Source organism: Sphaeramia orbicularis, chromosome 5, assembly GCF_902148855.1.
Source record: "Sphaeramia orbicularis chromosome 5, fSphaOr1.1, whole genome shotgun sequence".
NCBI classification, from domain to species: Eukaryota; Metazoa; Chordata; class Actinopteri; order Kurtiformes; family Apogonidae; genus Sphaeramia; species Sphaeramia orbicularis.
In genome coordinates this window covers 5279054-5301244 of record NC_043961.1, presented here as the reverse complement: position 1 = coordinate 5301244, position 22191 = coordinate 5279054, and the positions used below count along the sequence as shown (strand labels likewise).

Here is a 22191-nt window from a genome sequence, read left to right as displayed (position 1 = left end):
TTATGGGCCAAAACACGGTATTCCAAATCTCTCTGACGGGACATTTTAGTGACAGTTTGACAGATTAGTGTTGCTAAATGACCCACATTTTTACTTTTAAATGTATTTTTGCTTTAGTTGAACCATAGGGGATTATCCAAAACAAGGAACTACTTTATATTGAAATAAATGTTGGCATGGCAATCAATTAAAATTCACTCTCTGGCGGGACAGTACAGTGTTTTGAGTCTTTTTTTTTGACTCTTGACCTTTTAAGATCACAAATAATATAAAAGAATGTTTAAAGGTCATTATTGGACACAATTGATGCACTGGTTCTAAATAAATCTATATTTTAATTATAACCTATGGCACATGTAGACATCGGTATCAAAGTCAGAACCTAGTGTTTTCATGCATTTATTATTTGCATGTTTTTTAGGTATCATATTAAAAAGTAGTTATGGAAATGCTACAATTCACTTGGAGTGGTGTTGTCTTATTCATATAAAAGAAAGAAAAAAAGAATAATGTGTTTAATGGACAAAGGAAACATTATTTTGAATAAGTTCTGATTCAGTGAGTATGTTACATGTACACTAATATTCCATCATTATTCTGAATTATCACTATTATGAAAAGCAGAAGAAAATGGATGGATGGATGGATGGATGGATGGATGGATGGATGGATATTATGAACTGAAGTGCTATGTAATTTGGTATGCATGGCTTCATATAAATAAGAACATCAGTATAATATTCATTGTCAGAGACAATGTGAACATGTTTGTTGGACCTAAGGATGTAACGATATGAAAATTTCATATCACAGTTATTGTGACCAGAATTATCACTGTTATCATTATTATCAGGGTATTGTTTAAATTGTGCTCAAAATGTTCAAAAAGTAGTAATACACACACTGAAATAATTTAACCAAGTTGTATTTTGAAAAAAAACAAAACACAACAACAACAAAAAAAAACCAAATAAAATACACAATGTACTTTCTGTTGCAGAAACATTCAAATATTAACCCTTAGTGGTCTGAGCCTATTTTGTCCGTTTTTCAGTCCTTTTGATTTTGCCTTTATATACTATATAAACAAATGTTCATTATACCCATGTTTGGTTTCGTTTTTCAGCACGTCATCTATCTCATCTGTCTATTATTTTTTCACTTTTACCAACTATATCAACATAAAAGCAACATCCAAAGCCTCTTTGAGTACTTAGAAAAGCACTATATAAAACCGATGTATTATTATTATTATTATTATTATTATTATAAAGCCAGAAAACACAAACACACACAAATATATATATATATATATATATATATATATATATATATATATATATATATATATATATATATATATATATGTGTGTGTATGAAAAATCCGATTTGAAAAATGTATATAATTTATTGTATAAATAACACACAGATGCTTAACGAACCTTTTCATGGACTTTAAAAGTGAATACTGGTTCCAAATATTAGGTATAGAAAATCCAAATTGTAATAAATTAAAACTATACTCAAATATTTGACATAAAAGCAGATCTTTACATAGGCGTTTTCCCCCTAAAAGTGCGGTTATCAAACATGGTTATCATGATATTTAGAATTTAAACGGTAATACTAACCGTTGGTAATTTTACCGCAGTTTATCGTCATACTAGTAATCGTTACATCTCTAGTTGGACCATTGTCTTTTTGGAATGAAAGAAAAAACTGAATATTAGTGTGCATGGAACCATTGACACTGCCTTCTACAAAACTATGTAGTGTCTCAAACATCATATTCTTGGAAGTCATGTTTTTAGAGTGAAATAATCTCTGGGTTGACGAATTCAGGCAGAAGTTGCGACTGCGTGTGGACAGTTGGGTTTGGGATGTTTCTAGGGAACACACTGGCAGCGCTCAATGGCTTGGAGTGGAACCTTTGGGCGCGTTTTGACAAAGCGGCCCGTGCATTCTCCTTGTGCCTTGGGCTGAATGACATGCACTAACCCTCCTTCCTCCTTCCTCGCTGAGTGGGAACCCTCGTCTGGCATTAGAGAAGCCTCACCCAGCTTTTTAATTATTCCACTCCGATGTGCCCTCAGACTTTGTGGAGTCTCGTCGGGTAATTGTCAAAAGCCTCGGATGCATGCAGTCTTAGTGTGGTCATGCCCTCCGAGACCTGACAAACATTTAATTCATGGGGTTCAGTGGAGTGAAATGCCAACGAAGCTGCCATTGTTTGTCTAACAGAACTCCTGTAAGCCTCCTGTGGCACCTTTTACACCATTGTTTATTCATCACCAGAAATTTGAAGGTTGGCACTGAAAACACACTCTGACATCATCTCCAATTAAACATGAAAGCCTTACTACAATAATTACAGACGTATCTGTTTTAGTAGGTCTATATTAAGAGATTCACACACTGCATCACATTGTGACTGATGCCAGACCTCAAGTATGAAACCTCCTCCCCCACCAAAGCCCGCTTCAGAGATGAAAGTACTGCTCTTTGCTTCAGACTTGGATCAACCGCTCGTCGTTGTGACACAACACCTCTTCACCTTTAATTATCTTCTAGATAGTAGGTTACGTACGATAAGTTAACATGGCAACAACCACAGTTTTCTTCACCATTTAAGACTCTGGGATAAAACATCAAACAGGGGATTGCTAACGTGTTAGCCTGAGTATCTCGAGGGTTTTCCAGATTTAAAACCTGCATCAGAGCTAGCCGATAGGGATGTAACGATTACCGGTATAACAATAAACCGCAGTAAAATTGCCAACAGTTAGTATTACCGTTTAAATTCTAATTATTATGACAACTGTGTTTGATTACTGCAGTTTACCAGAGAAAACGCCTATGTAAAGATCTGCTTTTATGTCAAATATTTGAGTATAGTTTTAATTTATTACAATTTGGATTTTCTATACCTAATATTTAGAACCAATATTCACTTTTAAAGTCTTTGAAAAGGTTCGTTAAGCATCTGTGTGTTATTTATGCAATAAATTATATAAATTTTTCAAATCAGATTTTATATATGTTTTGTGTGTTTTTGTCCTTTTGTGTTTTTATAGTCGGTTAAAGTGAAAAACATAATAGACAGATGATATAAATGAAGTTGTACTAAAAAAAAGATACCAAACATGGGTATAGAAAACATTTGTTTATATAATAAATAAAGGCAAAATCAAAAGGACTGAAAAACGGACAAAATAGGCTCAGACCACTAAGGGTTAATATTTGAATGTTTCTGCAACAGAAAGTGCGTTGTGCCAATTATTTTATTTGGTTTATTTGTTGCTGTTGTTTTGGGTTTTTTTTTTCAAAATACAACTTGGTTAAATTATTTCAGTGTGTGTATTAGTACTTTTTGAACATTTTGAGCACAATTTCAACAATACTGCGATAACAATGATAACCGTGATAATTTGGGTCTCAATAACCGTGATCTGAAATTTTCATATCGTTACATCCCTACTAGCCGACTTTACCCCTTTAAACCAAGGCTATTATCACTAACGAAAACTAACGAAATGATGAAAACTGGAATTGACAAAACCTTTTTGTTAACTGAAATAAATAAAAACTGTAATTAAAAGAAAAAAACGATAACTAACTGAAACTGTATTGTGTGCTAACAGTCTAGGAAATCTAATCTAACCCAATTTATTTGTGTGTGATTATAATAAAAAATATGATTCTTCTACTTCTGTTTTTATTAATTGTTTCTCCCATGATGTCTTTGCAGATAATCATGGTTGACAATATCATAATTTTAAGATTTTGGCCGTTTCTCAATATCAAGAACGCAGAGCATGGTCTTGGAAACTCAGTAAGTATGGTCTTGGCAAGAACGGTCCCACAGATTTCCTAAGAACACCAGTCTATCTGTAATTGAACGGCTGGTACTTGTGAACTTTCCTTTGTCTCTGTTGTATTTACTCCATCTGCTCCAGAACATATTTCCCTAAAATCACCACAATGTCACTTTATTGATTTTAATACATTTGCACTAGTATTTCCATGTCATTTATACATTTTGTATATTTTTTCTAAACTGGAATACATTTAATTGAATTCCATATCATGATAATAAAGATGTATTTCTCACTATTCTGCCTCTCACTTGTGTTCTAACATTATATCACATCATCTCATTACAGTCCATCCATCCATCCATCCATTATCTGCCGCTTATCTGGGACCAGGTTACGGGGGCAACAGTCTAAGCAGGGATGCCCAAACTTCCCTCTCCCCAGACTCCTCCTCTAGCCCTTCTGGGGGGACCCCGAGGCGTTCCCAGGCCAGCCCAGAGACATAGTCTCTCCAACGTGTCCTAGGTCTTCCCCGAGGCCTCCTCCCGGCGGGACATGCCCGGTGTCCTGTCGAGCCACCCTACTTGTCGAGTTGAGCTACCTAGCGCTACTGAGCATGCCCATGCCCCTAAGCGTTTTCACAGTTTAAATGCCCATTGATTTGTGCTCCCCCAGGCAGAAGTGAGTCATATTTTGTAAGTATATTTCTTTTACAGTGCCTTTTGAGCAGTAAGCATGGAAGCAATTATGTGCACGAAAGATAGACGTAGAATATTGATGTGAGATGATCATCATAACGTAAGGAAGTTCTCATTGTATGATGTAGCATTAAGTGCGTGGGTCAGGTGGGTGTTAATGGCATTTAGATTATTGTTTAAGTTAGTTCAACAGACGCCAATAATGGTAGCCCACCATTTAACTGACTAAATCTATGTTAACAGTTCCTGTAAGCAATTACATGTGCATGAAGGATAGACGTAGAATATTGAAGAGAGAAGATAATAACGTAAATTATGGTGTTTCTATAGTAGGAGCTTTGTTTAATACACTGAACAAAAATACAAATGCACGACTTTTGTTTTTGCTCCCATTTTTCATGAGCTGAACTCAAAGATCTAAAACTTTTTCTATGTACACAAAAGGCCTATTTCTCTCAAATATTGCTCATAAATTTGTCTAAATCTGTGTTAGTGAGCACTTCTCCTTTGTCCTTTGCTGAGATAATCCATCCACCTCACAGGTGTGGCAGATCAAGATGCTGATTAGACAGCAGGATTATTGCACAGGTGTGACTTAGGCTGGCCACAATAAAAGGCCACTCTAAAATGTGCACTTTTACTGTATTGGGTGGTCCAGGGGGGTCAGAAAACCAGTCAGTATTTGGTGTGACCACCATTTTCCTCGCACAGTCTTCTTCATGAATTCTCTGAAACAGCTTTGGAGATGGCTTATGGTAGAGAAATGAACATTCAATTCACAGGCAAAAGCTCTGGTGGAGATTCCTGAAGTCAGCATGCCAATTGCATATTCCCTCAAAACTTGTGACATCTGTGGTATTGTGCTGTGTGATAAAACTGCACATTTTAGAGTGGCTTTTTATTGTGGCCAGCCTAAGGCACACCTGTGCAAAAATCCTGCTGTCTAATCAGCATCTTGATATGCCACACCTGTGAGGTGGATGGATTATCTCAGCAAAGAAGAAGTGTTCACTAACACAAATTTAGACAGATTTGTGAACAATATTTGAGAGAAATAAACCTTGTGTGTACACAGAAAAAGTTTTAGATCTTTCAGTTCAGCTCATGAAAAATGGGAGCAAAAACAAAAGTCGTACATTTATATTTTTGTTCAGTATAGAAGTTATAAGCCTGTCGAAATGAGCTTCCTCTACCCATATTCAGATGAATAAGTAAATAATGGTGTTTTTCTACAGTCCAAGCATTATTTCATTTTCAAATAGGCGTGTCGAAACGTAAGGTAGCATGTTTTGACGGGGTAGTGTCAATTGATAGACATTGCTGTCGATATAAGCTACTGGTAGCTTACTTCAACGGAGCAGCTCAACTCGACAGAACACTGGAACACCTCGTTACAGTCATCTAGTCAAAAACATTTCTGAAATAGAAAGGCACTCGGAGAGCGAAGACCTCCGCCAAGGCAGATCAGTGGGCCCCCGTGCCCAGCAACCCCCCACCCCCCCACCTCCAATCACCACCAAAATTGAATCATTTGTTCCTTGTGCCAGTATCAACATTTCCTGAAAATTTCATCTAAAGCCGTCCAGAACTTTTTGACTTATCTTGCACACAGACAGACAAACAGACAAACCAACGCTGGCAAAAACAGAACCTCCTTGGTGGAGGTAATTAAGTTTTCACAGAAGCCGTCGTAGCATTTGAGAGTACCACGAAGTGCATCTTGGGATATTTTCCCAGCCAAGTCTAAACAAGTCTCCAACCAGTGCGTCCTTGGTTTAAGCTAGCTGACAAGAACAACATCTGGGTATTCCATGCGTTCTTGGTTTATGCGAACTTTCAATTGGAACAGTACTTAGGCCACGACTGATGATGTTTCACAAGAACAGAAGAACAGACAAAAACACGTATTGAGAAACAGCCTTTGAGTGTATGATGTGATTTCCTATCTTCTTATAAATATATGGGTAGCATTGCAGCTCCATTGACCTCTTTAATTATTCATGAATTCCTTCAAACATGTATTTCTTACTAATGTAAATATCCTTTCATTATTATTTTTCGTTGAATATTGAACGCTTGTCATTTTAGAGAAAAAATATCTGTGTGACAGTTTGTTTCTTTTTCTAATTTTTACTTCACTCAAAGCCCAACCCAATAAGAACAAGTGTTCAGAGAACGCAAACCTCCGCCAAGCACCCCGAACGGTGTGCATGTGTGGATCGACTATTTCTTTTAAATTAAACAGTTTCCAGGTTGTTCCACACAGCAGAAACAGTTGAAGCTGGGTACCAGTCATGTGTCTGTCAAATTATATTCAATTCCAATCAATATTTGTTGAGTTCTATTGAAAAATGTGTGGTAAATGGGATTTTCAATGTTAAATGGAAATGTCCACAGAGTCCACATTCCACAGTGGATGTGGACTATTTAGTTCCAGATACAAGATATTGTTCTAAGCTACGGGTGGATCCAATTGGAGGCTAATCGGAGTCGTTTTGAATTTTTGATGAATTTTGGAAAATGTCTCAATGATGAGAGACAGAAAAATTGTAGATTTTGTGACCTTGCTGTGACCTTGAACTTTGGCCTACTTAGCCCAAAATGTAATGGGTTGGTCCCAGGGCCTAGGCCTATCTGTGGGGAAGATTTGGGAAAGATGGTTGGAATAGTTTTCCTGTAAAGTTGCTAACAAACAAACAAACAAACAAACACGCAAAGCAAAGTGATCACAATACCTCCTCACTGTAAGCCCGGATAAGTAGAGTTTACTCCAAAAATCTGAGGCAAGTGATTGCACTTAAATGATTTGAGTAATGATCGACAAATCAGTTGGTTTAAGTAGGTTCAACTTTAATGCTAAAAGTATTTAACTTAAACTATTAAGTAGAAAACACTAAAAGACAAGAAATTTGTACTTTAAACCTGTTGTAAAATCAACCCTACTATCCAACCATTCAACTCAGCATTTTAGGTTGCACTGACTAATTTTCTCAGTCGCAGCCAAATTAATTTATCATTGATTAAACAACCTTTTTTTTTTAAGATAATCAAAGTCAAAGTCCTATTCCTGACCAAAATAGTTATGAAATTATTCAACTTAATATATTGTAGCATGATTGGAAGTTTGCTCAATGTCATTTGCCAGTACAGGAAGTGCTTTTAATTTGACAAGACATTAAGATTTTCATTGTACAATAATAATCTTAGATGAACAGTAAACCCATAGTTCTTCCTCTGGCTCTGACTCCTGGTGCAGCTCTACAAAACTACAAAAACAAACACAAAAAGGCCAATAAACACTGCCATACACACATTAAATCCAAATGAACACTAACACCACAACCCCGCTGAACCCCTGCACAGAAAAAGAACACATTTTCAACAACATGCCCAATACCCACAATGCAATGCAAAGATAAAAAGGTGTGGTCATGACTAAAACTTAGTGATTTAATTCCATTCAGCTTAAACTTTTTCGTACTTTCAACTATGTCTATAAATTAGTAGAATATACTGAACATTTTATAGTAACATCATAAAACTTACATCATTTAAGTGCATTGTAATTAAAGCATTTTAGTAAATACTAATTCCAGGCTTACAGTGCTGGAGGAGGTAAAAATCTCCTTCACAGTATCATTTGTATTTTCTTTATAAACAAAATAACAATCATTTTGTTTTAGGAAAAGATTCTCAGTAGGTCACTGTGTTGAACCTATTTTTTAATTAACAGTCCATATATCACATAGGGCGTCCTGAGCTCAACCCTCCCCCTGGTCGCCAGTGTTTTTACTACATGTGTCTTTTCTATTAGATTTGGGTTTTGTGGGTCATTCTCTGGTTTCTATTGATCTGCCATTTGGCTCCAATCAGAGTCCGGTTTGTGTTCTTCTACACGGTCACAGTCTGCAGGGTCACAGAGTTCACCCCCCTTGACTTCACATTATTTGTGTTCTTTAAATGACCATGGGCTCTAATAGATGCTCTTTAATGGTTCCGTACGCTTCCTCCAGTCGGTGCTTATCATAGAGTATACTCTCTCGGTTGGAGACTAAAACCTCCAAAACTGCATTCTATTAATCCTCTTATAACACTGGTCAAACCTGTATATGTACATGTGTGTGCAAAACGTAGCAATGCCCCTGAACATGAACATTTATTTGACCAGAATTACAGTCGGAAGAGTCAGAGGTCATGAAAATGAAAATGTACCAAAAAGACGATGCGCACCACTAAATTAAATCAGAGCGAGTCAAAACCACTCTCTGAAAAGGTCTATAATGACGGTATTTCAGTAATTAATCAATATATACTGAACAACAAAAGAAACGCAAGTATGTTTCGGTATTGGTTTATATGGGAGTTTTATTATGAATATTGGTTTCATATGAGATATTTATATCCAGCTGTGACATTTCCAGTGGCTCTCTCTTGCTGTCCTTGTAGCACTGAGCTGACGGTCACGGAGACGGGCCAAGCCAATATGGCGATCCTGATTACGGGTGGTCACACGTGGTCTTCCGGATCTTGGTCTGTCCCGAGTGGTCCCTGTGTCACGGAATCGTGTCCTCAGCCTACTGATGGTGGACTCGTGCACTTGCAGACGTCTGGCAACGTTGCGAGCCGTTAAACCAGCATCAAGCATACCAATGGCGCGTTCTCTCAGATTATCGTTAAGGCGAGGCATCGTGGTAATGCAGTAACTTTTGAATCGTACCATTTCTTTTTATAGCCCCCGGATAAACAAAGGGAATTGCCACTCCCATTTGTTGCTCCCACTACCATATCACTCAAAACGTACCACACCTCCGATACTTTGTACACGTGCTCAACACCACTCGTGGTCGTGTTCGCCTGCAAACACACGCTCCAATGGTTACAACTCACTTATTTTAATGTGTATCTCAGTTGACAACTCAACAGGACAGCTGAACTCTTGCCTAAATTAACGACCAAAACCTGCGTTTCTTTTGTTGTTCAGTATATATATGGATTTAGAGTAGGGATGTCCGATATTGGCTTTTTTGCCAAAAACTGATATACCGATATTGTCCAACGCTTAATTTCCAATTCCGATATCTACCGACACCGCTGCCGATATATGTGGGATATTAAACTAATTTTAGGTAACATCACATATCTCCTGTCATGGAATTAACACATCATGCCTAATTTTATTGTGATGCCCCATTGGATGCATTCTCAAATGCAACGAGGCTTTCAAAATGTAAACACTGTCTGTGCAAAGAATACATACTTCAACTTCAGTTGTGGAAAAAAATGCCATATTTATTTATTTTCTCTCCCTCCCTCCATGAGTCTATTACAGTGTGGCAACTCTACTGTACAGTTTTGAAAACTGCACATTTCTTTCAGCTACAAACAAGACTCTGTTTACGTGTCGGTAAATGCCGGCGAAATCAAGGCATTATTTTATCGGTTTTAATGATAGGCAAAAAAAACGATAACATTATTCACCGATATTACATTTTTATGCCAATATCGGGCTGATAATATCGGTGGGCCGATATTATCGGACATCCCTAATTTAGAGTACATTTCACTGTCATGTTGCTTTTACTTTTTTTTTTTTTTTTTTTTTTACAGATAATCCAAAAAACAACTACTTTTTCTACTTATTGATCTGTTTTTACTGTTTAGTTTGAAGATTTTGTCCAAAGCTCTGAATGGAGCCAAAGTCTAAATACGCTACAAGTCACTCAGCCCTCTAGATCAGGGCTCTCAAACTCATTTTCTTTCAGGTTCCACATTCAGCCCCATTTGATCTGCAGTGGGCCGGACCAGTAAAATAATAACAGAATAACCTATAAATAATGACAACTGCAAATTTTTGTCTTTGCTTTAGTGCAAAAAAACCCCCCATTAAATTATGAAAATACTTACTTTTATAAACTATCCAAACAAAAAAGATGTGAATAACCTGAAAAAACTGAAATTTCTTAAGAAAAATCAGTGCAATTTTAACAATATTCTGCCTCAACTTTTCATTTGTCCATGTGCATTATGTATCAGATCTACAAAGACACTAAACACTGAGGAACAGGCAGAAAAGAGTTCAAATTGGGCTGAATTTTCTTTAGACATTTCAGGTTGTTCATATTTGTTCAGGTTATTCACATTTTAGCGTTACAGGACAGTTTGTAAATGGAAATATTTTCATAATTTAATGTTATTTTTTGCACTAAAACAAAGAAAAAAAATTAAGTTGTTAAACTAGATTTTTTTTTTGCTTAATTCAAGATTTTTTTTTACTTAATTAAAGATTTTTATTTTTTTGGCTTAATTCAAGATTTTTTCCTTAATTCAAGCTAATTTTTTTTTTTTTTTTTTTTTTTTTTTGCTTAATTCAATTCAAGACTGGAATTTTTGCACTTGGCAGAAAATAGTTCAAATTGGGCTGAATTTTCTTTAGACATTTCAGGTTGTTCATATTTGTTCAGGTTATTCACATTTTATTGTTACAGGATTGTTTGTAAATGTAAATATTTTCATAATTTAATGTTATTTTTTGCACTAAAACAAAGACAAACATTTGAAGTTGTCATTATTTATAGACATAATGTAATATTATTTTCACATCAAACCGAGAAGAAAATCTGCAGTCATTCTTTTTTGTCGTTTCTTCTGCTGTTATTATTTGACTGTAGATCATATTGGTCTGGATGTGGAACCAGAACTAAAATGAGTTCCACAGCCTTGACTGTGGAATTTTTGCACTTTGCAAATTCATCCCACGGGCTGGATTGGAAGCTTTGGCGGGACGCATTTGGGCCCCGGGACGCATGTTTGACACCCCTGCTCTACATGTTTTAATTGGTTAATAGTAATGGAAGTGGTATACTGTTTGAGAACTACTTTACATATGGTCAAACAGATTCAGAAATCCACTTCCACTTCCATATTTGGGGTCCATTTTTGACCACAAATGCCTCACAGACTTCACTTTTTAACCCTTTCATGCACAGTGGTCACTACAGTGGACAGCTTTTCTCCAGCTGTTCTCTTATATATTCATGTATTTTGTTGTTTTAGTTTCATATCAGCCAAAACAGTGGACACTTATGCATCATCTTAAACACTGAAATTCATACCATTACTGTAAATTTGCTGTTCTAGACAAACTTGATCTGCAGTAACATGTTTGAGTGTAAATTAATTGCTTGTTATTGTTATTAAACTGCAATTAAAAGTTTTTTTTTTTAATTATTATTTTGCATAATATCTCCATGAAGTGAGTAATGACTAGTATTAGAGTATGTTAAAATGTGAGAAAACAACAGATTAGCAGCATTAAAAATGTTTTTATTTCATAGTTTTCACACAATATATCAGTAAATACGTGTTTCTTTGCTTCCATAGTTAAACGCATGGTGTCCAGCTGAGTGGACATTTTTGGAACTGCATGAAAAATAGGTTCATAAAAAAAATAAAATAAAAAAAAATTCAATTGCATTCTTTTTTTTCATGTATAAAGAAGAATAAAAACACTCAGGAAAAAAAATCTTGATTAAGGTTCTCATAATTCATGCATGAAAGGATTAAAGCTCTCCACCTGTCATTTTATATGAATATAAAACATCCATCCATTTTCTGAACTGCTTATTCCTTGTGAACGTCGTGGGGATACCAGAGCCTGTCCTGCCTTCCCATGGGCGAAGGCGTAGTAGACCTTGGACACGTCACCAGTTCATTAGTGTAAAACATAATATTAACCCTTTCGTGCATAGTGGTCACTCCAGTGGACAGTTATTCTCCAGCTGTTCTCTTGTTACCTCCGCCAAGGAGGTTATGTTTTTGCCAGGGTTTGTTTGTTTGTCTGTCTGTTTGTTTGTCTGTCCGTTAGTGTGCAACATAACTCAAAAAGTTATGGACAGATTTTGATGAAATTTTCAGGGTTTGTTGGAAATGGGATAAGGAAGAAATGATTAAATTTTGGGGGTGATCCGGAAGAAATCCTGGATTCTGGATCACTTTGAAATTTTCGTTAACATTGTGGTAAATGGGGCCAAAATTTTCGTTTCCCAATATCTCGCTTAATTATTGACCAAAACTCATGAAATTTCACTCAGGAATTGACAATGGGGTCCTCTATCACATTTCAAAGGCTGATCCGGATCTGATCCAGAAGGCGGATTTTATTTTAAACTAGAAGCACTCGGAGAGCACAGACCTCCGCCAAGGCTGATCAGTGGCCCCCCCCGTGGGCCCCCCCACGCCACGGAGGTTATGTTTTTGCCAGGGTTTGTTTGTCTGTCTGTCTGTCTGTCTGTCTGTCTGTTTGTCTGTCCGTTAGTGTGCAACATAACTCAAAAAGTTATGGACAGATTTTGATGAAATTTTCTGGTCTGCGCCCCCCCCGTGGGCCCCCCCACCCCCGATCACCACCAAAATTTAATCATTTCTTCCTTATCCCATTTCCAACAAACCCTGAAAATTTCATCAAAATCTGTCCATAACTTTTTGAGTTATGTTGCACACTAATGGACAGACAAACAAACAAACAGACAAACAAACAAACAGACAAACAAACAAACCCTGGCAAAAACATAACCTCCTTGGCGGAGGTAAAAATAAATGTAGGATTTGTATCACCGATTATGTGGGGAATTTTTGCGCTTGGCGGAGGTCTGCGCTCTCCGAGTGTTTTTCTAGTATATTCATGGGTTTTGTTGTTTAAGTTTCATATCAGCCAACACAGAGGACACTTATGCATCATCCCATACACTGACATTCATACTGTTACGATAACTTTGTTGTTCTTCATAAATTTAATCTGCACGAACATGTTTGAGTGTAAATCAATTGCTTGTTGTTGTTATTAGACTGTAATGAACAGGGTTTTTTTTTTTAAACAAATGGTTTCTTTTTTTGCATATTATCTCCATGAAGTGAATAATAACCAGTATTAGAGTATGTTAAAATGTGAGAAAACATCAAATTAGCTGCATTAAAAATGTTTTTATTTCATAGTTTTCACACAGTATATCAGTAAATACGTTTCTTCTATTCAAAAATTAAATGCATGATGTCCAGCTGAAAGGACATTTTTGCAACTCCATGAAAAAAAGGTTCAAAAACATGTCAGTTGCATTGTTTTTTAATGCCTAGAGGAATAAAAACACTCAGTTAAAAAAAAATAAAATAATTAAGGCTCTCATAATTAATGCATGAAAGGGTTAAAGGTATTATGTTACTATGACTAATGTACAAATATTTGTTGGTCATTGTGATGAAAAATGGACAAATCAGGACATATTTGGGGATGTAATGGATTATGTCAAACCACTGATCTGCCACTAAATGGGTGATGGAGTTCAAATAATGGGACGAATTCATTGTCCATGTTTCAGAGCAGGGTTCCTACAGGTTTCTACTATTTAAATTTAACCCTTTCATGCATGAATTATGAGAACCTTAATCAAGATTTTTTTTTTTTTTCTGAGTGTTTTTTATTCCTCTTTAGGCATGAAAAAAAACCCAATGTGATTGAATTTTTTTTTTTTTTTTTAAATCAATCTGTTTTTCATGGAGTTACAAAAATGTCCACTCAGCTGCACCATGAATTTTATTCTTGAAGCAAAGAAACATGTATTTAAAACCCAATATCATAAAGTGATATGAAAACAGTGAAATGAAACCATGTTTAATGCAGCTAATCTGATGTTCTCTCACATTTTAACATATTCTAATACTAGTTATTACTCACTTCATGGAGATAATATGCAAAAAATAAATATTAACAATTGATTTCCACTCAAGAACCAATCAAGAACAGCAAAGTTACAACAATGGTATGAATTGCAGTTTATGAGATGATGCGTAAGTGTCCACTGTGTTGGTTGATATGGAACTAAAACAACTAAACCCATAAATATACAAGAGTAAACCTGTAGAGTACAGGTGTCAAACATGCGGCCCGGGGGCCAAATCTGGCCCGCCAAAGGCTTCAATCCGGCCCGCGGGATGAATTTGCAAAGTGCAAGTTCGGGCATCAAACTCAAAAATAATATCATAATAACCTATAAATAATGACAATACCAATTTTTTTCACTTTGATTTAGTGCAAAATACATTAAATTATGAGAATTTTTACGTTAACAAACTGTCCTTTAACAAAAAATGTGAATAACCTGAACAAATATGAACAATCTGAAATGTCTAAAGAAAATTTTAAGTGCAATTTTAACAATTTTCTGCCTGTTACTAAATGCTTTGTGCCTTTGTAGATCTGATCTGTAATACATGTGGATGAATGATAAGTCGAGGCAGAATATTGATAAGATTGTACTTACATTTCTTAACAAATTAATTTTTTTTCAGGTTATTCACATCCTTTTTGTTTGGATAGTTTGCAAAAACGAGCTATACGTATTATCGGTAAGGCTGATTATTATGCTCACACGGAGCCACTTTTTCTAAATTCTTATGTGATGAAATTTTATGATCTCTTTTATTATAAAATAATGCAAATTATGTTCAGAGCAAAATCAAAAATGCTCCCTGACCCAATACAGAGGTTCTTTTCAATTCAGGACATTCCATATAATCTCAGAGGTGTTTGCAAATTTATTGTACAAAAAGCTAAAAAAGGTATGAAAAGGAGATGCGTGTCCATTATTGGAGTTAAATTTTGGAATGATGCCAACATAAATTTAAAAACATGTAATTCTTTTTTGGTTTTTAAGAAAATGGTTTGTAAAGCTATTTTTGAAGCTTATAAATGCGATTAATTATCTGTTGTTGTTGTTTCTTTGGAGGTTGGTAGCCTAAAAAGTTGTAATATAGGATAGGCCTTGATAAGCAGTCTGCTTCTGCCTATACCTTTTCAGTCATTATTCAACACATTATTCAACACATGATTCTTGATTTTGTGATTCTGTGATTCTTTTTCTTTCTTTTGCGTGAAATGTCAATACTGTGTACAATATTTGGTGTTGTCATGACTGAATAAACTACTACTACTACTACTACTACTAAATGTAAATATTGGCATGACTGAATGTCATTTTTTTGCTCTAAAACAATTTGGAGTTGTCATTATTTATCAGCCAACATGCTATTATTGTACTGGTCTGGCCCACTTCAGATTAAATTGGACTGAATGTGGCCCCCGGAAGAAAATGAGTTTGACACCCCTGCTGTAGAGTCACTGTCCACTGTAGTGACCACTATGTATGAAAGGGTTAAGACTTTTTTTAGACTACTTAGTACAGATTTTAATGCCCTTTTCACAGCCTAAATCACGGCCATACTGGCAAAAATTCATGATTCCTAGAATTTAGGAAAGTGTATTTATTTACCCCAAAGATTTGATTCCCACCGTTCAGAGTCCTTTCTCAGCAGGGGCTGCAAAGTTAGCGATAAGTGGTTCCTAATGACCTCCGCCAAAGAGGTTATGTTTTCATCAGGGTTTGTCTGTTTGTTTGTCTGTCTGTTTGTTTGTCTGTTAGCAAGATAACTCACAAAGTTAAGAATGGATTCTGATGACATTTTCAGGAAATGTTGATACTGGCACCAGGAACAAATGATTCCATTCTGGTGGTGATCGGGGGTGGGGGTGTCAGAAAATACCAGTTCTGTATTATATAGCGATATTTCATTTCACAATACTGTATCGATATTAACCCTTTCATGTATACTGGTCACTCCAGTGGACAGCTATTCTACAGCTGTTCTCTTACATATTCATGGATTTTGTTGTTCTTTTTGTTTTTGTTTTTTTACACATATCTTTATTAAAGTTTTAAGACACTACATATCTTTTCTGACATGACTTGGTAACATTATGTAGATCTCTCCTGACCATAAACCCCCAGAATCACAAGCCTTCCCCATAGTTTTCACACAATTTATCAGTAAATACATGTTTCTGTGCGTCAAAAATTAAACATGTGGTGTCCCGCTGGGTGGACATTTTTGTAACTTCATTAAAAATAGGTTCATAAGAATTTTTTATTTCATTATTATTATTTTTTTTATGCATTTTTTTTTTATTATTTATTATTTATATTTATTCTTCAGAAGAAAATTTTCAATCGCATTGTTTTTTTCATGCCTACAGAGGAATAAAAACAAGGAAAAACTTTTATAAGGTTCTCATAATTCGTGCATGAAAGGGTTAAAAATAATGTATGGATATTTTTAGGTATTTATTCAAATGCAGGTATGGCGAAGGTTTATTTTTGTTTTTGTTTTTCTTTATTGTTTATATCTTATTTTTTATTATTTAACACTGTTTTAATAAATAATGGTTATTTGACGCATCCTAAAAGCCCTTTTTACTGTCTGAGAGGCAGATGGTAGTTCCTTTGTTGGGACTGAACTAAAATACTGTTCTGATGTTAGTTCTGAACTAATAGAATATGAACATTTCAACAGGATCTGAAACTGTAATGTCTGTAAAACAGAATTTCAGTTTGAACACAGGAACATTTTGTGATATAACATTAGATCCTGTTGTGATCAAATAAAAATGTGTTTAGTATTTGTGCAGATTTCTGGTGTACTTCAATTCTTCAAGGAAATAATCATTTAAAAAAAAAGAAACAAACAAAAACTTGCCTTTTTAACAGTATCCTGATATATCATGTAGGGATGTAACGATTACCGGTATAATGATAAACCACGGTAACATTGCAGAGGGTTAGTATTACCGTTTAAATTCTAATTATCATGATAACCGTGTTTGATTACCGCACTTTTAGGGGAAAAAAAACGCCTATGTCAAGATCTGCTTTAATGTCAAATATTTGAGTATAGTTTTAATTTATTACAATTTGGATTTTCTATACCTAATACTTGGAAACAACATTCACTTTTAAAGTCTTTGAAAAGGTTCGTTAAGCATCTTTGTGTTATTTATGCAATAAATTATGCATATTTTTCAAATCGGATTTTACATATTTTTTGTGTTTTTTTTTCTTTTTGTGTTGATATACTAGGTTAAAGTGAAAAAAAATAATAGGCAGATGATATAGACGAAGTTGTGCTGAAAAAAAAAAAGATACCAAACACAGTTATAGTAAATATTTGTTTATATAGTATATAAAGGCAAAATCAAAAGGACTGAAAAACGGCCAAAATAGGCTCAGACCACTAAAGGTTAATATTTGAATGTTTCTGCAACAGAAGGGACATTGTGCCAATTATTTTATTTGGTTGTTTTTTGTTTTGTTTTTTTTTTCCAAATACAACTTGGTTAAATTATTTCAGTGTGTGTATTAGTACTTTTTTGAACATTTTGAGCACAGTTTCAACAATACAGCGATAATAATGATAACCGTGATAATTCTGGTCACAATAACCGTGATATGAAATTTTCATATCGTTACATCCCTAATATCGTGATATATCATATCGTGATCCTAGTATTGTTTTTTTTATAACAATACTAGGGGGGGGGCTGATCTGTCTTGGCGGAGGTCTGTGCTCTCCGAGTGCTTTTCTAGTTTATTAATTTATTTTTGCCACTCATGGGTAAGAAACCAAATATGGTAACTTCAATAACCTTGATTTTCTACATAAAAATAAAAAAAAACTGAAAAATTTCACAAAAGTAATAAAGTCTTGCTCTGTCCTCCAATAACACACTGAGGTTGAAATTTTGACTTTTATTTCGATGAGTGCCCTATAAAGGGTTCAGACCCCATGGGAACCCCGTCAGAGCTAGACCACCATATGATGCACAAACATACCTTGCGTCCCACTTCATTGTTATGCAGATTCATGAGAGTCCTGGCGTTCTGCTTAATCTCCCGTGCGTCCACAAACACTTTGGAGAAGTCCAGGCCGTAGTGGATGTCTGCAGAGCAGCCCCCCCACTTCCAGCCCTCCTCCTGGTTGTAGAAACCCTGCTTCTCCTTGTCACATCCACAGCCGCTCAGACTGCCCTGCGTACAGGCCGCCGTCACCGCATGGGCGACTCCAGCGGCGATGATAGCGTAGGTGAAAGCAGCCTCTTTACTGCCTGCAACACAGAGAAAAGACATTTTAATCACAAACGCAGACAACAGGACTCACTATTTCAGGCACTGTCAAGCCTCCTTACATACCTGGCATAGCTGCTGAAAACCAAATCATAAAATAGATGAACCAAGCCAAGATGAATTCATTAATCAAGCTCTGTTCAAATAGATAAACCTGGGAACCTGCAGGAACATAATGGAGTGGTTTAAAAAGTCCTGCAACAGGAAATCCAAAGAACAGAAAAGCATCTTTGTCTATGTTGACTTTCCTTTTGTGACTTAAGACCCGTCAGTGTGTTGTAGAAGTATGATCGGTGGAGATGTATGCACAGCATGTTTCCAGACGATCCAGCCTGAGATAAACTATTGAATGGTTCAGAATGGTGTTGGCCCTTGTCCCAGCGGCTGTCCCACCAGGATCCACCCTGTGGAGGTGAATCTGCCAGGCATGCACAGCCTCCCTACATGGATGGATTGCCACTCCATAAATCTAAGTTCTTCAGGTCAACTTCAACTTTTAATTAAAACGGAGATCAGTCCTGTTGGCGTTCATGTGGAAAACATTCAGAGACATCAGTAAGTTAAAAAAATGCCCCAGTAGAGTCATCCACTTTAACATTTACGCACCTTTGAAGACATTTAGTGACATTTATACTCCAGTACTGAGCTTTACTGAAACATACATGTGATGAATCCATGTGTCATTCGTTCTTTTCATATTCAATTGAGAATCCACAATCGGAAAATGAAAAAATGACTTGTTATTTCATTATTCATGTACAAATCAAAGTAAGTTACTGACTTCTTCATGTGTCGAGGGTCCATGTATCTGTTGGTAATTGGATTGTCTTTACAGAAACAAAAGAAAAACTACTGGTTAATTGATTTTCATTTTAAAATAGAAGAATTACAATTGAATTTCAATGTCAAAACAGATAAACCAAATTTTAAAAAGAGATTGATTTTCGTTTTCTTTTTCTAATAACAAAAAAGAAAGTTACTACCTGACAGAAATGGAAAAACAGACCAAAAACACCTGTTTTTTTTTCATTTTATGAGACCAGATGTTGTCATTTTCAAGGAAAAAGCGCTAATGCCATAGAGGTCACAAAGATTCTTATGAACGATGGGTTTGTACAAATCTTCCAGTTCGTATAAAATCTGGAATTCGTAGACATTCATGAAGGGAGCATGTCTTTGGTCCGTTTCTCCATTTCTGTCCGGTAGTAACTTTATTTGTTGTTATTAGACAGAGAAAAAGAAAATCAATTTTTCCATTTTTTAAATTTGGTTTATCTGTTTTGACACTGAAAAAGAAAAACACCTTGAAATTTTACATAAATCTATTAACCTCTAGTTTTTCTTTTGTTTCTGAAATGAAAATTCAATTACCAACAGATACACTGACCTGTGTATCATTCGTTCATTTCATATTCAATTGAGCATCCATAATCAGAAAACGACAAATGACTTGTTATTTCATTATTCATGTACAAATCAAAAATAAAAAAAACAGTAGTTTTTCCATTCTTTCGATTGTACGCACAAATTAAAATTGGAAATAAGCAAATGGACCAAATGTGGGGTTTCATGTTGACATTTTTGATATCTGATTTGGTTTGACCTGGAAGTTACTGACTTGTTGGTGTGTTGTTCTGGACAGTCGTGGGTTTGCTAGTATTCTGTCTAATGCATTCTGCGATCATGGAGAATTTGGTGTTATTCAGAGGCAGCAAACGTGTTACTCTGATGGAGGACGACATGACAACTGAAAAAATGGTCAGGATCTTCCAGGTGTTGTTGTTTTGTCTAATACAGTGTGTCCATGGTAGACAATCTAAGGAGAAGACACTTCAGTAACACACGAAGAAGTCAGGAACTTCAGGGTCAAACCAAAATAGATATCAAAAATGTCAACATGAAACCCAACATTTGGTCCATTTGCTTATTTCCAATTTTTAATTTGTGCGTACAATTGAAAGACTGAAAAACTCTTTTTTTTTTTTTTTTAAATTTGTACATGAATAATGAAATAAGTCATTTTTTCATTTTCTGATCGTGGATTCTCAATTGAATATGAAAAGAACGAATGATACGGGGATTGCTACGCTCAAATTTAGTTTCATATTTCCAGCAGCATCGAGGAAATCTGTAACCTAGATGTAATATCTGATCTGAAGATCCCTAGGTCCAGTTCCAGTACATACACAGTGCTTACAACTTCAACTCAAACTATGTCATTTCTGCCAATTTTCTGCATTAACATTTAACATAATAACATTTAGTGTCATATCTGCAGGCGATCAAATCTAATGAGCTGTTACATAAAATATTATTGGAAACATCTGATGCACCAACCGCAAGTCAGCAAAGATTATATAATAATAATAAACATTTAATAGATGTTAATAAAGTTATCAGATAAAATATGTTAACATGCCCCAAAGCACTGAATCTGAACGTGACTGTGTTGGCAGGTGCAAAGTGGTTTCATCCACTGTGAAGAATTTAATCTATCTGGAAGAAGAAAATTATACTTTTCTACTATTTTTTTTTTTACGATTGTGTTTTCGCGACTGTTTTGTTTTCTTAAGTCTGTGGATACTGCTAGAATCTGTAAATTTCCTTATGGGATGAATGAAGTATCTATCTATCTTATTCCTTGTTTTTAACGTTCTGAAATGTTCCACCGCTAAAGATGTCTTTATCATGTTCTGGCCATAAAGAAGAGTGAAAGAATTCAGACCCAAGCAGAGCATTTACAGTTTATGGAAACCACAGGTAAATGTTGGAAAATGAAAAATTCCATTTAAAAAAGCTAAATATCACTTCTTTAAGAAAAAACACTAATATGCAGGTCTGGGTGATAACATGGTAATAATAATTACCACAATATGTACTTATATCACCATAATTATCATAATAGTCGCCATTGTCTTGTCTTTTGGATGTATTTTTTTTTTCTCATTGTAATTTTATTCATCTTCTTATTCCTTGCTTTAAACGTTCTGAAATGTTCCACCGCTAAAGATGTGTTTGTCATGTTCTGGTTATAAAGAACAGTTAAAGAATTCACACCCAAGCTGAGCATTTATGGTTTATGTAGAACACAGGGAAATGTTTGAAAATGCATAATTCCATTTTTAAAAAAAGTAAAATATCACTTTTTTTAAAGGTTGACATCAGCTGTCTGAACCCAGGCCAGTCTCTTCTTGTTTGACGTGGGTACATGAGGTGTTTTTTTATTCAGATCGGGCCAAGGTTATTATCGTTAACGAAAACTAACAAAATAATCAAATCTAGAATTGTAAAAACTAGTGCTGGGCAGCGATTAAAATTTTTAATCGCAATTAATCGTGTGGATTTCTGCAATTAATCGCGATTAATCGCATAGTTATGGAGGGGGGCGGGGGGGGTTTGCCGGCATCAACAGCGAAGTACTCCGGTGATAACAATATTTCCACATTGCAGCGCTTCCAAACTACTGTGTCCTTCTCACCCCCACCATCTGAAGACATTTAAAATGAAAATGTCCGTGGAAAAGACCGGTACTTTTCTCCATGTTTATGTCCCCACCAGATTATTTCCGCTTGTGAGTGATTGACAGGAGTCTTAGGCCCACTAATAAGTACTAATACTAATAAGCCCGATAATATGTGATGTTCAGTTGTTCAAAGCAAGCAAAGGGGGCCC

The 22191-nt window shown here is 35.5% G+C and overlaps 1 protein-coding gene across 1 annotated transcript in view; it reads right to left on the bottom strand.

Moving 5' to 3' along the window:
• wnt7aa (wingless-type MMTV integration site family, member 7Aa) overlaps positions 1–22191 on the bottom strand; it is a 45954-nt gene that overhangs the window by 4286 nt on the left and 19477 nt on the right. The window contains exon 3 of the mRNA XM_030135535.1: positions 18229–18500. Coding sequence (XP_029991395.1) covers positions 18229–18500 — 272 coding nt within the window. The remainder of the gene's footprint in view (positions 1–18228; positions 18501–22191) is intronic.